Consider the following 14466-nt stretch of genomic DNA (forward strand, 5'->3'; position numbering starts at 1 on the left):
CAATAAGTTTAATTATTAAAATATCTTAGGTCGTGTAAAACATTTGAGGACTGTAAAAAAAAGATAATTTTAACATTTCTTAAATTTGTTTTTCCATTTCCTTATATAAGCCTTCAAAGACAACAATCATAAAACTCTAAGCAAATTTATACAAGTTACTTTATATCTTCTGCCTCCTAAACTATGCTAGATGAAAAACTGACCCCAGAGACAGAAAGGCCACAATCAGTCTTGTCAACATATTTAGGAAGCTTTTCCAGAATCCTTCTAGATGTTTTCATCCTAAATGAGATGTCAGTAAATGGTAACACTCCAGACATGCCTCACTTTGTGATTTATTGGCTGTTTTTTTACAAATATTACTTATTTGTGTGGAGGGACTCATTATCAAGCATTATCCTGCTTGATAATGAAGATACCACCATGGATAGCTAGAAGTTTCCTCCAAATAAGGGAATCTAGGACTGTAAACCAGTTATCAGTGGCGAGAGAGGCAAATATTCAATCTGGGTTGGGATGTGAGGCTGAAAACGACATGTGAAATGGGAATGTTTGGATGAGGTGTGGGAATCCAGCTTGAGTTTCTGGGCTCTGATATTGCAGATTGTGGTGGCATCCAGTAAGCTTTCCTGAGCATGCTGCTTTTGATCTACAGGGTCCTTTAACACTTTGGCTGGTAGTGAGACCCTCGGTACCTACATAGATGGGGGCATATTTAAGATACACAGAAAGGAAGGAGACCACCAAAGATATTTAAAATTACTTTCTAGAGGTTTGTTTTATTTTGATGAATAAATGTATGACTTACAAGAAGAATAAAAGTTAATTCTCCAGAGTTAGGCTTGTTTGGGTTTGAATTCTGTTCTCCCACTTACTGTTGTGTGACCTTTGGTGAGGTGTTTAATTTTCTTGTGCCTCAGTTTACTCACCTATAAAATGAGAACAATATGGTATAATGCATGAGACTATAACCAACAGAAGAGCCTGGCGTGAAGAAGACAGCTAAAATCGAGTATTTATTATCATCGTGATCATCATTTCCATTATGGAAAATGGCCCTACTTGCCCTTGATGATATGAAGGGCACTGTTGGGGGCAAGTGGGGGAGGAGGGACTCATGATTGAATCTTAGGCATGTAATGCTGCCTCTGTTCAAAGATGATCAATGGGTACATTGGATAAATTAGTCAACTCAGATGAGGTCACATTGTTAGCCAGAGTAACAACTGAATTTAACCTCCAAATCCTTCCTATTCTAGGCAATGGTTTTATTTCCTTCTCTTTCTTATACACGTAACCCTAGCAAGTGTATTCAAAAGTTTATAAAATACCGTCGTTGGCTGTCTTCCACATTTTAGACCTACATGGAAGCTGCCGTAAACCTCCCAGTAGGGAGGATATTAGCAAAATTCATAGAACCTACTGCTCCTGGGACACAATTAGGTATCAGGGAAGGTGGAGTATGAATCGCACTGAGACTGGAGCTCAGCTATAGAATGCCTGGGGATATGCACTGTGGAGAATTCTCCGTAGTCGTCTTTGTGAAAGTAATACAATCCTACTTCTGGTTGGTTATTGTTGTTGTCGTGTGTAGTCCTAAATTAGCAAATGCTTACTTAAATTATGAATCTTCATGCCAATTCACGTAACTTATTTTTTAAAACGGGGTCAAAATTCAGTCAGTAGAACAACTGCTGTATATACATAGAATTGTATAATTTAGTCTCCTCTGTATGACCATCTGTATTACCCATTAAAGACTCTCCAGTTTCTGCATTATTCTTACTGAATATCTTCAGCTCCTGCTTAGGTGGTTTTATTTTAGTTTGGTTTTATTCTTTTTAAATAAATGTCACACTTCACTAACTATTACAATGTGAGTGAATAGCACAGTTGCAAATATGAGTTAATAGCTAAATAGTCTTGGCAATTACTTTTCAATAGAAAGAGATATTTGGGAAAGAAGTAAATGCAGCTAGAGATTTTATAGACATCTGGCTCCCATGAATATTCATAAACCTGTATATATACAGCCATACAGCCCATATTTTATGGAGTCTATTAAGATTCTCTAAAAATGGGGATCCCTGGGTGGCTCAGTGATTTAGCGCCTGCCTTCAGCCCAGGGTGTGATCCTGGAGCCCCGGGATCTAGTCCCACATCGGGCTTCCTGTGTGGAGCCTGCTTCTCCCTCTGCCTGTGTCTTTGCCTCTCTCCCTCCCCCCACCCCCTCTGTCACGAATAAATAAAATAAAATAAATCTTTAAATAAATAAAAAATCTTAAAAAAAAAAAGGATTCTCTAAAAATGATTAAAGGAAGAAGTATTTCCTTATATTTCTGGTTTCTTGAAAAGGAAAAATAGAGAAAGAGATAAAGAGTGCAATAATGGTATCCCTTGAAAATTACTTTATTTCCATTGCAGAAAATAGCCATTCACTTATTCTCCAGTTACTATGCACTTAATTACCATATGAATGCTCTGTAATTATATATCCATCGTTGTCCTTTAGATTACATGATTGTGTGTAGTGCTACTATGCAGTTCTTAGTGTAATTACCCTACAAAGGTTATAACAATTTTTATATTGTGAATATAAAGTGTTATTATATAATTTCATGGTAATCCCTACTTTCTTAGCACAGATTAATTACATTTCATTATTGCTCCTTCTTATCATATGTGAAACATCGTGATTGTTATGCCATTCAGGTCAGTAAAATGCTTAAAACTTAGGGGATGGAATGTTTCATAAGAAGGAAGATTTTGTTGGTAATAATATTTATAGGCTCTTGCCACAGTGGATATTTTTTGGATCAGTTTTGGTTCTTTTTCCTTCTTGTCTTAAACTTTCAACTGGGTTGTCAGCTCTCTGAGAGCTGGTGGCCTTTCTCATATTTCTGTCCTCTCCCTACAGCTCCCAGTATATAATTAGGCAGATGCGTGTTCCTCAGCAAATAACCAACTATGGATTCACCATTTCCATTTATTGTCATGGTTAAATTACTCATGTTGTTCAAAACAGGATCACCATATTGTTTTACCAGCTTTACTTTCCATAAATTCTAAGTATTCTTTCTGAATGGTTACTGGTTGATCTGGTTAGACTCTTTCAAATCTTTGACATCCAATCCCTTCCCCTTTCCATGCCCTACAACAAAAAGTGTCCTATCACTTATGTTTTCTTTTAATTTGTCTTCTTTTAGTCTACCACATTTTTAAAACTTTCAGTTCCAATAACTATTAAGCCAAATTTAAAATCTGGAAAAAAAAAAAGGGTTATTGGGTTGTGTGTCTCTGAATCTGTGTCTATGTCTGTGTGTTAGAAATTAGAAGACAGTCCTTTTGCTACACACCTTGGTGTTAACCAACCACAAACATCCCTAACTCTGTTTTCTTTGGGAGGAATTATTAAGTTTTTTTTTTCAGTAACATGTCACTTAATCAAAGCTGAATATGAAAAAACAAAAAGTGGAACACTATAAACTTCTGCAAAGGTAAATTCAGAGAAATAATTAAGAATCATAGTGTTACAGGAGTCACTTAAAAGTATTGATATATTATGGGGTGCCTGGCTGGCTCTGTAGGTAGAGTATGTGACTCTTGATCTCAGGGTTCTATGTTCAAGCTCCATGTTAGGTATAGAGATTATCTAGAAATATGATCTTTAAGAAAAATATAGTCACATATTTTACTTAGAAAAATCTTTGTCTTATACAAAGATTACTTTCAAAATGTTTTTAAGTGTTTTTAGTGCTTTAAAGTGGTAAGCTCTTACAGGATAACTATTTTTTAGGGCTCTGGCTGATAAGTATTCTTTCAATGAGCGCTAAACTTTTCTGTCCACTTCAGAGCTTATTTGGTCAGGGTGGAATCCTTAGAACCAAAGGGAGCAGTTGCATACCAAAGGAGTCTCCTTATATACCATTCTACTTCATACTTTGCTAAATTTCTGCTGGATTAGGAAGTGCTAATGAAGTATTCTTTTAATTAGATTAAATAGCTGAAGAGAGACCTAGAATTTAAATATGAATGTAGTGATTATTTGGGAGTATATAGAGAAGTGACACTGGGAAAAATATTGCATATATTTATACATGTTTTGCATAGAGATGCTTGCAATTCAAGGTGGGTTAGAGCTGAGAAGAGAATGAGAGAGAAATGAGGCCACTCTCCAATGACTTATTGTACATTGTTGTCCTGATATTGAGACAATTGGAGAGAATGTGAACTTTGGTTGAATTATCCATTTTATAAATAGCACTATCAGTTGTACCAATTTTTTTCCTGGACTTACATGTAATATGTATCATGATTAAAACTGAAATAACAGAGAACACTTGAAGGAATTATTTTGCTTTCCAATTTATAAGTATCCAATGCTTACATGGTAGTTAAAATAGCAGATGACAAAGTCTCCTATTAAAGAAGGTTACTTTCTCATGTGTTCAGGAATCCTGGAGTTAGGATTAAGAAATCTTTAAGACAGAGACATAGAGGGAGAGAGACAGAGAGAGAGATGAATGGGGGGTGGGGTGGAGAGGGAGAGAATATGCATGCAAAGTATTGGGTCCTAGAATCCTAATAGTGGTGCAGAAAACAATCCAGTTGAACATATAAGTCAAGCAACTTCTGCATGCTCCACATCTGAGGCCTAATAGTAGGAGACAGTCAGAACATTTTCAAAGAAAGGCACTGGGAAGCAACTCTGGCAGGGTCAGAGTATAGTGAGCAGCTCTCTGTCTCTGAAATTCAACATAGCGTCAAGTGTGAAGCATGTGAACTGGGGAAAATGAAATGTCTTCCATTTGAATATCTGTAGAGAAAGAGTTCTGAGTCTAAAATGATTTCTGCCTTTTTTAGAAGGAAAAAAGTGGCATGGCTTAACGGCATGCAATTTAGAATTATTTGTTAAAGTGCAAATTCTAATATCTGCCTATTTCACAATTTTATCTTAAGCAAACATTTCTTTTACATTCTTTGGATTCCATTTTATGCCATGAGGCCAATCAACTGCATTGAATAATGTGCCTCTGACATCCTAGGAAAAAAATACTGAAAGCATTAAAGGGTAGAGAATTTTCTTTAAAGCAGTGAAAGTAGACCATGAATTCCTTTTAATAGAAGTGTCTATAAAGAGAAAACCTATTTAGCCTAGTTAGCAAATTAACTAGAATTTCTAAAATATTGTAATTGTAGTATATTTGCCATTAGGTTAGAAAAATCCTTTTGTTGAAGCATAACATAAATAGGAAAGTTTAAAATCACCAATTTACAGTTCAATAAGTTATCATCAGGTGTACACACCAGGGTAAACAAACATGCAGGTAAAGAATAAACATTATTAGTACCTCAGATGCTCCTTGATGGTCTTCATCACTATCCCCTCTCATCTCCCCAAAGATAGTCCTTTTTGACTTCTAGAACTCTAGATTAGTTTTGCCTTTTGAATTTTATATTAATAAAAAAAAGTGTATATATTTTTGCTCCAGATTTTTTTCTCCTTACTTCTGTGAGATTCATCCATGTTATTGCTTATAAGCTGCACTGTTTTCATTTTATTATTTATCTATGATATTAATGTGTGTATATATACATACATATATTTGCATGTATAGTTCACTGTGTGAGTGAACCACAGTTTATCTTTCTTCTTGCAATGAACATTTGGATTATTTTCAGTTTGGGACTATTTCTAAAAAGGTTGCTGTGCATATTATCTACATATTTTTGAGCACATATGCATGCTTTCCTCTTGGATGTATATTAATAGTGGAAATGCTAGGTCATAAGGTGTGGGTATGTTCAAATAGAGTAGATACTGTTAATTGTTTTCCAAATCAATTGAACCAATTTATATTTCTACTAGTAGTGTATGAGAGTTTCTGTTATTTGTTGTCAATTTGGTGGAAGTGCAGTGATATTTCTTTGAGGTATTAATTTGTACTTCCATGTTTTAAAAAAATATTTTATTCATTTATTTGAAAGAGAGTGAAAAGCATGAGCAGGGAGAGGGGCAGAAGAAGCGAGAGAGGGAGAAGCAGATTCCCTTCTGTGCTCCGAGTCCAATGTGGGGCTCAAATCAGAACCTTGAGATTATGACCTGAGCCAAAGCTCGTCGTTTAACTGAATGAGCCACCGAGGTACCCTTAAATTGTTTTTCTCTGAACACCATTGAGTTGTGTATATCCTCACATTTTTAATCTTAGTCTAAAGCAGATTTAATTTATGCATCAAAATTACATATAGTTAATAAATTGTAGGGAAGTATTTAACTTTACCCTTTAGCACTCTAGGCAAGGAATAACTGTTCCTTGCTACACTGTGACATAGTGCAATCATCAACCATCAGAATGTTAGCCCAATTTTTTTCTATTTTCTAGGGTCTTCTCAGTGATGTGGTTATAAAAACAAACTCCCAAAAAATAATAATAAATAAATAAAAATTAAAAAATAAAAAAAATTCCAAAATTTTGGATTAAAGATTACATTTTAATTAAGGATCACAAAGTTAGTTGAGAAATATGCTGTTTTAGTGTCACCTGGATGGCTCTGTTGGTTAAGTGTTGACTCTTGATTTTAGCTCAAGTTATGATCTCAGGGTCATGAAATTGAGCTCTGCATTGGTCATGGAACCTACTTACAATTCTCTCCCTCTCTCTCCCCTGCTCCTCCCACCCCTGCTCACATGTGCCCTCTCTGTCTTTCAAAAAAAAAAAAAAGGAAAAAGGAAGGAAGGAAGGAAGGAAGGAAGGAAGGAAGGAAGGGAGGAAGGAAGGAAGGTAGGAAGAAAGGAAGGAAGAAGCTATTTTACTTAAATCCAATCCTTTTAGAACTATTGAACAACGTAGTCCTTTACTCATCGGTGAAATTTGTTTAATAAGAACACCATTTCTTATGTTCCCCAGTTCCCAAGTTCTAGTTCCTCAGCCAGTCCCGTGGGAATCACCTGGGTCCCATTTCAGATTAATGAATTTAGAATCTAGGCATGAGTGGGCAGTGGTAACAAGAATGAGTACTGGAATTTACATTTGGAAATAAATCACTTATATGATTTTGATGAATTATCCACTATGGATAAGGACATCACATGAAGATCTTAGAAGGATACATAAGCCAATTTCTCTGTCCCATCGGACAACCAGGATGAAAGGATGACATTTAAAGCAATTGGAGGGGGCGAAATGAAAAGAGCTCTTTGTCAGTAAGAGGTACTGAACAACCTAAACTAATGAGAGCTATTCTTTAGAGATTTCTGCACTGAATAGGGGCAAGAAGATCATATAAGTTGCTGATCATACATTCTTCATAAATACAAACAGAATTCGTAATGTGTACACTATAGCCACCAAGCCTGGAACAAACAGACACCATCATGGATAGATACTAACACTGACTTGGTTTTTAGATCTTCAAGTCTCTCACCTTCTGAAAGTGCTACTTTTCTTAAATATAGCCAAAACCATGTTAATTGACTGAAGCATTGAATCACAATGAGGGTACTTGGCATAATGCAAGAGCAAGCATAAGAATGCTTGAAATAAATTACCATAAATATGAAGCAAAGCTGTCAATAAATTTAATTTCTGTCTGATTTAATAAAGGGCTAGATAAATATACAAACATGAGGATTATAAATTATGTTTTAATTTTCCTCACCCACTATAACTGTCTTACGGCAGGTTAAAGTTTATAAATTGAGATTTTTATCTCAGCTAATCTCATTTAGCATTGCTTCACAATTACTTAGCTAAACGGAAATTGCAGCTTCTAAACACAAAGTCTGAGATTGATCCAACCAGTTCTTTTGCTTGAGATTATTGTATTATGAATTTCAATATTCTGAATGTGTTAAAGTATATGTTCATATATAAACATACATATACACTTGTCTGTTCTTCAAAAGACTGAGTCAGAATGTCTAATTACAAAGATAGTGTGGCTATTGTATTATTACATGATCTTTATTTTTTTCATTCCCACTCAAGAGGGATAGAAATATTTGAAGATGTCTCCTCAAGTAGTTGAGAAAACTATCTATAATGTACAGTAAGAAACATCTTTCCAGGGACACCTCGGTGGCTTAGTTGGTTAAGCATCTGCCTACAGCTCAGGTCATGATCCCAGAGTCCTGAGATGGATCCCTAATTTGGGCTCCTTGCTCCATGGGGAGCCTGCTTCTCCCTCTGCCACTCCCCCTGCTTGTGTTCTCTCTCTCTGTCAAGTAAATAAATAAAATCTTTAGAAAAGAAACATCTTTCCAAATAAAAGGCTCACACCACATAGAGTTTTTCCCTCCATGAGGAGGGAAGTTTGGCTGGGAAGTTAGGCTCTCAGCTAGGAGGGGAACCACAAATAGTCTAGACTTCTGTTCACTTCCCACCTATGATGGATCAGTTTCCCAGTTCACTTTTCTCTTGGTATTCCATGAGAGACACATCTCCTTGTTTGCTCACTTGTCCGGGTGTTCAGAAATAGTGGCCCTGTTCTGCTGTGTGTAGAGGGAAGCTTCTTTGCACCACAATGAGCTGATGCAGAGGTAGGATTCCCCCACTTACCACATACTACCCTGTTCTCCAGATGAAAAAGGTGCAAGGAGAAGAAACAATAAATGACCTCCAAAGACATCTTGAGTATTTCTGTGCATTTCAGAATAGTAGTAATATTGTCTATTAGAAGGAAACTAAGGAACCTGGTTAATTTAAACTTTGAAATTCAGAATCGCAACTAGCATCCTATCAATATAACTTACCTTTCTGTTTCTTTTTTTTTTTTTTTTTTAAGCAGATGAAATGATGCCTGACTGGCAAAAAAGAGGAATCAATAGCACTATTAAAGAATTCTAGTTACACGTTATCACAAACTGATTTTGTAAATTAATCTACTCATTGATTGGCTGTTTTTATATGTAGGTGTTTTAATCAATTTACTTATTTTTATATGTGTTTAATGATTGACCATTTTTAAATGTTAAGTGAAATGGTTACATTTATTGTGACAAAAGAAGAGCATCTTGTATTATAATGTATTTTTGTCTGTTGTGCGTTCTTCCTAGATGTGTGTCATCACTACTGTGTGAATTCTGAATCCTGTACCATTGGAGATGACGGAAGTGTTGAATGTGTCTGTCCAACACGCTATGAAGGTCCAAAATGTGAGGTTGACAAATGTATAAGGTGCCATGGGGGGCACTGCATTGTAAATAAAGACAGTGAAGATATATTTTGCAAGTAAGTGGACATACAGCTTAATTTATTAAAGCATTTGAAGCCAAAAGGTTTAGCAGTTAAGCAATAAATGTGAAAGTCATGTAAATTTTTTTTTATCCTAGAATTCTATAGAGTGACCATTGCATCTTTGTTTTGTCTTATTTTGGTTTGATTACAGATCAAATTCAGTTCATTTCAAGTAAATTAACTTATTCAACTCCTACTATGTACTACTGGAGAACATGAAAATTCATCACATAATCATGTAATTATATGATCAGATCATTCGCTGTATAGACTATTCCTAATAATAAGCAAGAAATAGTGAAATGTAACATACCTTCAAAAAGCTATATGCAATAGCCCTAAATTAGAATAGCTCAGGCTTTTAAATGTCTCATTATTATCATTGATGATGAGTGTTTATTTTTCTGTTACAAAATGAGCCTGTGGGGGAGAAGCAAAAGACCTGTCTACTGGAATACATTTTGATCTTCCAGGTTTTATCTGACTTTAAGTATTATGGTCCAAAATAAGTAGATGGAATAATGTTCCCTAGGAGGCAACTACAATATAAACGTCGAAGTTAGACTTTGGTTACGTTGCCTTTTGCCCTTTGACTTCAAGATCAAGTGAATGGAAAACAGCATCGCAGCTACAGGGTAATGCCATTCGGATTCCTGTCGCGAAACAAGTTGATGCCACTGAGGTTAGAGTTCAGTCCTTACTCTGAACTTCTTTTAAAAACCTTTTAAAAGAAGGGCTAATGAAGCACTGGACTCCATCACTTGTCTTGCTTAGGAGTATAATAAATGAGAATATGAGATAGAGAAGCATGCTGTAAAGTGTTCATGCCATGGCTTCCACTGAGACAGCTCTGTGAGGATGCCAGCCCTGAATTATGTTGCTCTGCCAAACAAGGCCCAATAAAATTTTATTACAGACAGCATCAACATTTTTTATTTTTTATTTACTCTCATTTTAGAATTTACTCTAAATATGATTTGTATTATCATTATGAATGACATTTACTCAAACCCTCAAATTGGGTCATTTGAAAGTACATTATTTTTTAAGTAAAGTAATTGAAAATATGACTAATTATAAATATGTGCCTTTGATAAGTATATAAAAGCAAATGCATTTTCATGTAAACTACCAAAATCATATTTGCTCATTAAGCTCGTCACTTCTTTGTGATGAAACTTTAGCAAGACAGAACTTTGTTTCCATTAGTGAACGAACATACATTTTTCTCTACGTCCAATACACCATATCAGAAATGCACTGTAGTCTCTTGCTTGCAACTCCATTCCATTCATACAGGAAATACTAGACTATCATCTAAGACAGGCTAAAAACTGCAATTGCCTTCCCAGTTTTCCTTAGGAAAGCTCATGTAGAGACAGACACCCTATTTCCATTACAAGGGGAAGTTCCATATGAAGAAGAGTGAGACTCTGGGCTTTCAGTACTGCCTGCTTACAGAGAAAATTAGCTTCATCCAGAAACACCAGAACCTCATAATCTGAGCATGCCACGAAGATCCAACACTGTGATTTTGGACTCTTAAAGGATCCTTTTGGGAAAGAATATGTCAGATGGATAAATAAGAACAGTTGTTAGCAAAATGAGTAGATAGAGGAAGTTTAAAAATAGACGTATAATACTTGATCAAATAGGCTAGATACATAAAAGTGTGATAATACAAACAAGACTCTGCGTATTCTGAAACAAATGAAGACAAACTTGTCTTCATTTCTATGATATTTTTCATCTTAGCATTAAATGACATTTACACTATGTTAGAATTTCTGTCTCATAGGTAAATAACTTACACTAAAACAAAAAACACAACTGAATTACAGTAAATCTTTACTTAAATATGAAAATTCAAGCCTCCACTATACTTGTGATTACAAATAGTCAGGTGTGTTTCTAATGCACAGTCTATGAGCTGTCAACTAGAATAGATACTCTGTCAAGTATAATAAATATAATCTTTAAAAATGGAGCTAATTGTATATTTTTCTCCTTTGTGGAAATCCAAGTAAGTATTGATGAAGAAAGACTTGATCATAATTTTGAATAGCCTAAATAATACCTTTTCAATTCTTTGTGTGTAATGGACAACTGGTAATTAACTTTTGGAAAGAGATATATCACAAACTGTGTGTGTGTGTGTGTGTGTGTGTGTGTGACATGCCTCCAAGAAATGAAATTATGAATAAAACTTGCATTAAAACATGGGCTGAACTCTTTGAAGCATTATAATGATTTGAGTAATTTGTATTTCACATTTGAAATATATACAAATGTCTGTCTTCAATTTAGGATGCAAATAAAACTATTAGAAGGAGAAAGAGACAATATCTTTTATAACTCCTGAAAGCAGGAGATAAAAGCAATGAATACTTAGAATTTTTTCTTTCTGTTAAAAGCTGGTATTTGGTGTATAGTTATCTTTTTTGTAGGAAATCCTTTAATATAAAATGAGCTATGTTTTCTCTCTGGCGTTGTCCTTTTCATAGAACAAGAAACTGTAACTTTCTGCTCTTTGATTTTTAAGGAGGCTGAGATGGGGGACAAGGAAATACAGATCCATTTAACATATCAGACACCAATACCATTAAATGTATACTTGTCTCACTTTGTATCCATATTCAATGCCTCTAGATTTAAGGTATTCTTTGCTAAATCTTAGGAACTTTTAACTACTGCTTCCTTCTTCATGTTTGGCTCTACATTCACATATCTCCATTTTAGAGTGTGTACATAGTTGACTCATTGCTTCTGTTCATCTTGAAAAGAAATGTGATTTTTAAAATCTAGGCTCTTAAAAAATACCTTTAAATTAAACATCTGGAAAAAAGATAAGCCATTTTGTGTTTTTTTTCAGCAGCCTCACCACCTACATGAGGTGAAATAAACATTCACGGAATGAATTAATTAGGATCGCTAACTGATCATTTTAGGCATCTAACCGATCATTGGGAATTACCCTGTGATGGATGTAACGCAATAGATGTCCATCACGGAGAGGATCAAAGTGATCAGTGATATTGCAACCTGATTTACATGTCAAGCTTATATCCAGATTTATGGTGACACCACTGATTGCTTCATGACACCTAGTGCAACATGATCTCATAATCAGAATAGTGGCATGATCTGTTGTAATTCTGCTTTGAGCCAAGGCTTATATGATTCTATCACCCTATTTCTCATACAAGAGATCTCTTGCTAATTTAGAATGTGGATGTACTTTTGTCTTTTCCCCCAATAATTTCCAATGTCCAATCTAATATTATTCATTTATACCAAAATATAACATGGCAAGTAAGAAATTTCTGTATTTTCCCATTAATGTCATGCTTGGTTTTTTTTTCCATAGCAATAGCCATAGTGTTTATTCTTATCTCAGACATGTAATGTGCTGTGAATTAAAATAGTTTCCATAATTTTCCCAAGAAAGCCTAACTCATTACCTTGTTGCCATCCTACATATTGTTCCTATAACACAACACTACTGTTTATTTTTTCAATGAAATTACCATGATTTTTGTGTGTGTTAGAATAAAAAAATTGACATTAATTACAATACATAATCAAAGAGAAACAGTGGGATAAAATGACTATCAGATAATCCTATATTTTCTTACAAAACCTGGAATCTGAAACTCCTAACAGTTTTTTTGGACCAGATTTTACAGTTTACGAGAAATAGCTGAAGCATTTGCTTCCAGAATATTTGATCATGTGATTTATAATTCACACCAATGTCACCAAACCCTAGTTATATGAAAAGGGAATAAATGAATGCTAACGTCTCCCTGTAGTGTAAGTGATTGACATTAGAGCATATTTTTTCACACATATATATAGCTATATTAAAATTTTATATTAAGCAAATGGGTTGAAAATTTGAAAATTACTAAAAGAAAACATTTGTCTTTCATCATTTTGTTAAAAAAAAAAAAAAAAAAAACAACTTTGCCTCCAGGAAGTCTGTCTTTCTGAAAACTTACTTTTAGCCAGGCCTCCATTACTCCTCTATGATGAATATTCTCATCTGCAGAGAGTTTATGTCAGCTTTCAACAATAATGATGCCAGTAACAATGAGATTTCTTTTTTCTTTGTTGCTGCAGCTGCACTAATGGAAAGATTGCCTCTAGCTGTCAGTTATGTGATGGCTACTGTTACAATGGTGGCACATGCCAGCTGGACCCTGAGACAAATGTACCTGTGTGTCTGTGAGTATTGTATAATGTTGTGGGCACTTTGTGGAATGACTTTGTATGTACATGGAATCCCTCCTCTATTGTTCTCCATTTTATTTGGTGGTGGAGGGAGTGATCCATTTTAAGTGAATGTTTCATGGACATCTCTGATCAAGTATTGTCCCTCAGTGGCTCGTGTGCTGCAAAATCTCCTCCTTTATCAATTTGCGAGTGATTTCATAAGGAAGAGCTCATTCAATTATTAGCATCATACACATTAAAGACATTCACAGATCTTTGAAGTTGGAAATGCCAGGGAAAATTATTCTAATTTCATTGACCTTATTCAGATATGGGAAACCCAGGCATAATCATATTTGTGAACACTTGGTACTTACATCCATTCTTTTCAAAAGAACTTGAGGTATCTTTTCAAATGTATAATGCTATTTGATGTGTGTATCAGGTTTAGAGTGTTATATTATGTAAGCCTATTAAGCCCCTGTCTCCTTTGGAATTCATGAAGTTGAATCTGGGTTTTTAAACATTTGGAAAGTATTGGAGATTCTCTGCTTGTGAGAAAATCTATAATTTAATATTCTTCCCTCTGTCCATAATGGACAACTGGAAATAAAACCATTCCACTTACGTGGTTTCTATTTTGAGTTTTCTTTGATCACCGCTGCACTAGAAGGATGACGTCTACCTCTGATCCACATCCACGTTCTGTCCCCACCTTGTCAGAGCAGCATGTGATAAGTGTGAATGAGAGAGAAATGAGCATACTTTACAAAGTTTTATTCATATGTTACTATCTCTGTATGAAATAAATTTGAAACATATTTAGAAAAAAAAAGTCAGACGCTTTATTTAGCTGTATTTTACTGAAATTCTGCAGATGCTCTGTGGGGTTTAAAAGTCAGCGCTGTGACCAGAAAGAGAACCCTTGTGATCACTACTGTCAGAATGAGGGGATTTGCACTTTAACTGCGTTTAATGAGCCGAGATGCAAGTAGGTTTAACCTTCCACTTTACC

The 14466-nt window shown here is 35.0% G+C and overlaps 1 protein-coding gene across 1 annotated transcript in view; it reads left to right on the plus strand.

Moving 5' to 3' along the window:
* LOC140596724 (low-density lipoprotein receptor-related protein 1B-like) overlaps positions 1-14466 on the plus strand; it is a gene marked incomplete at its 5' end in the record, with an annotated part of 91118 nt that overhangs the window by 37257 nt on the left and 39395 nt on the right. The window contains 3 exons of the mRNA XM_072745201.1: positions 9056-9230; positions 13359-13463; positions 14329-14442. Coding sequence (XP_072601302.1) covers positions 9056-9230; positions 13359-13463; positions 14329-14442 — 394 coding nt within the window. The remainder of the gene's footprint in view (positions 1-9055; positions 9231-13358; positions 13464-14328; positions 14443-14466) is intronic.

The sequence above is a fragment of the Vulpes vulpes genome, unplaced genomic scaffold (assembly GCF_048418805.1).
Source record: "Vulpes vulpes isolate BD-2025 unplaced genomic scaffold, VulVul3 Bu000000637, whole genome shotgun sequence".
NCBI lineage: Eukaryota > Metazoa > Chordata > Mammalia > Carnivora > Canidae > Vulpes > Vulpes vulpes.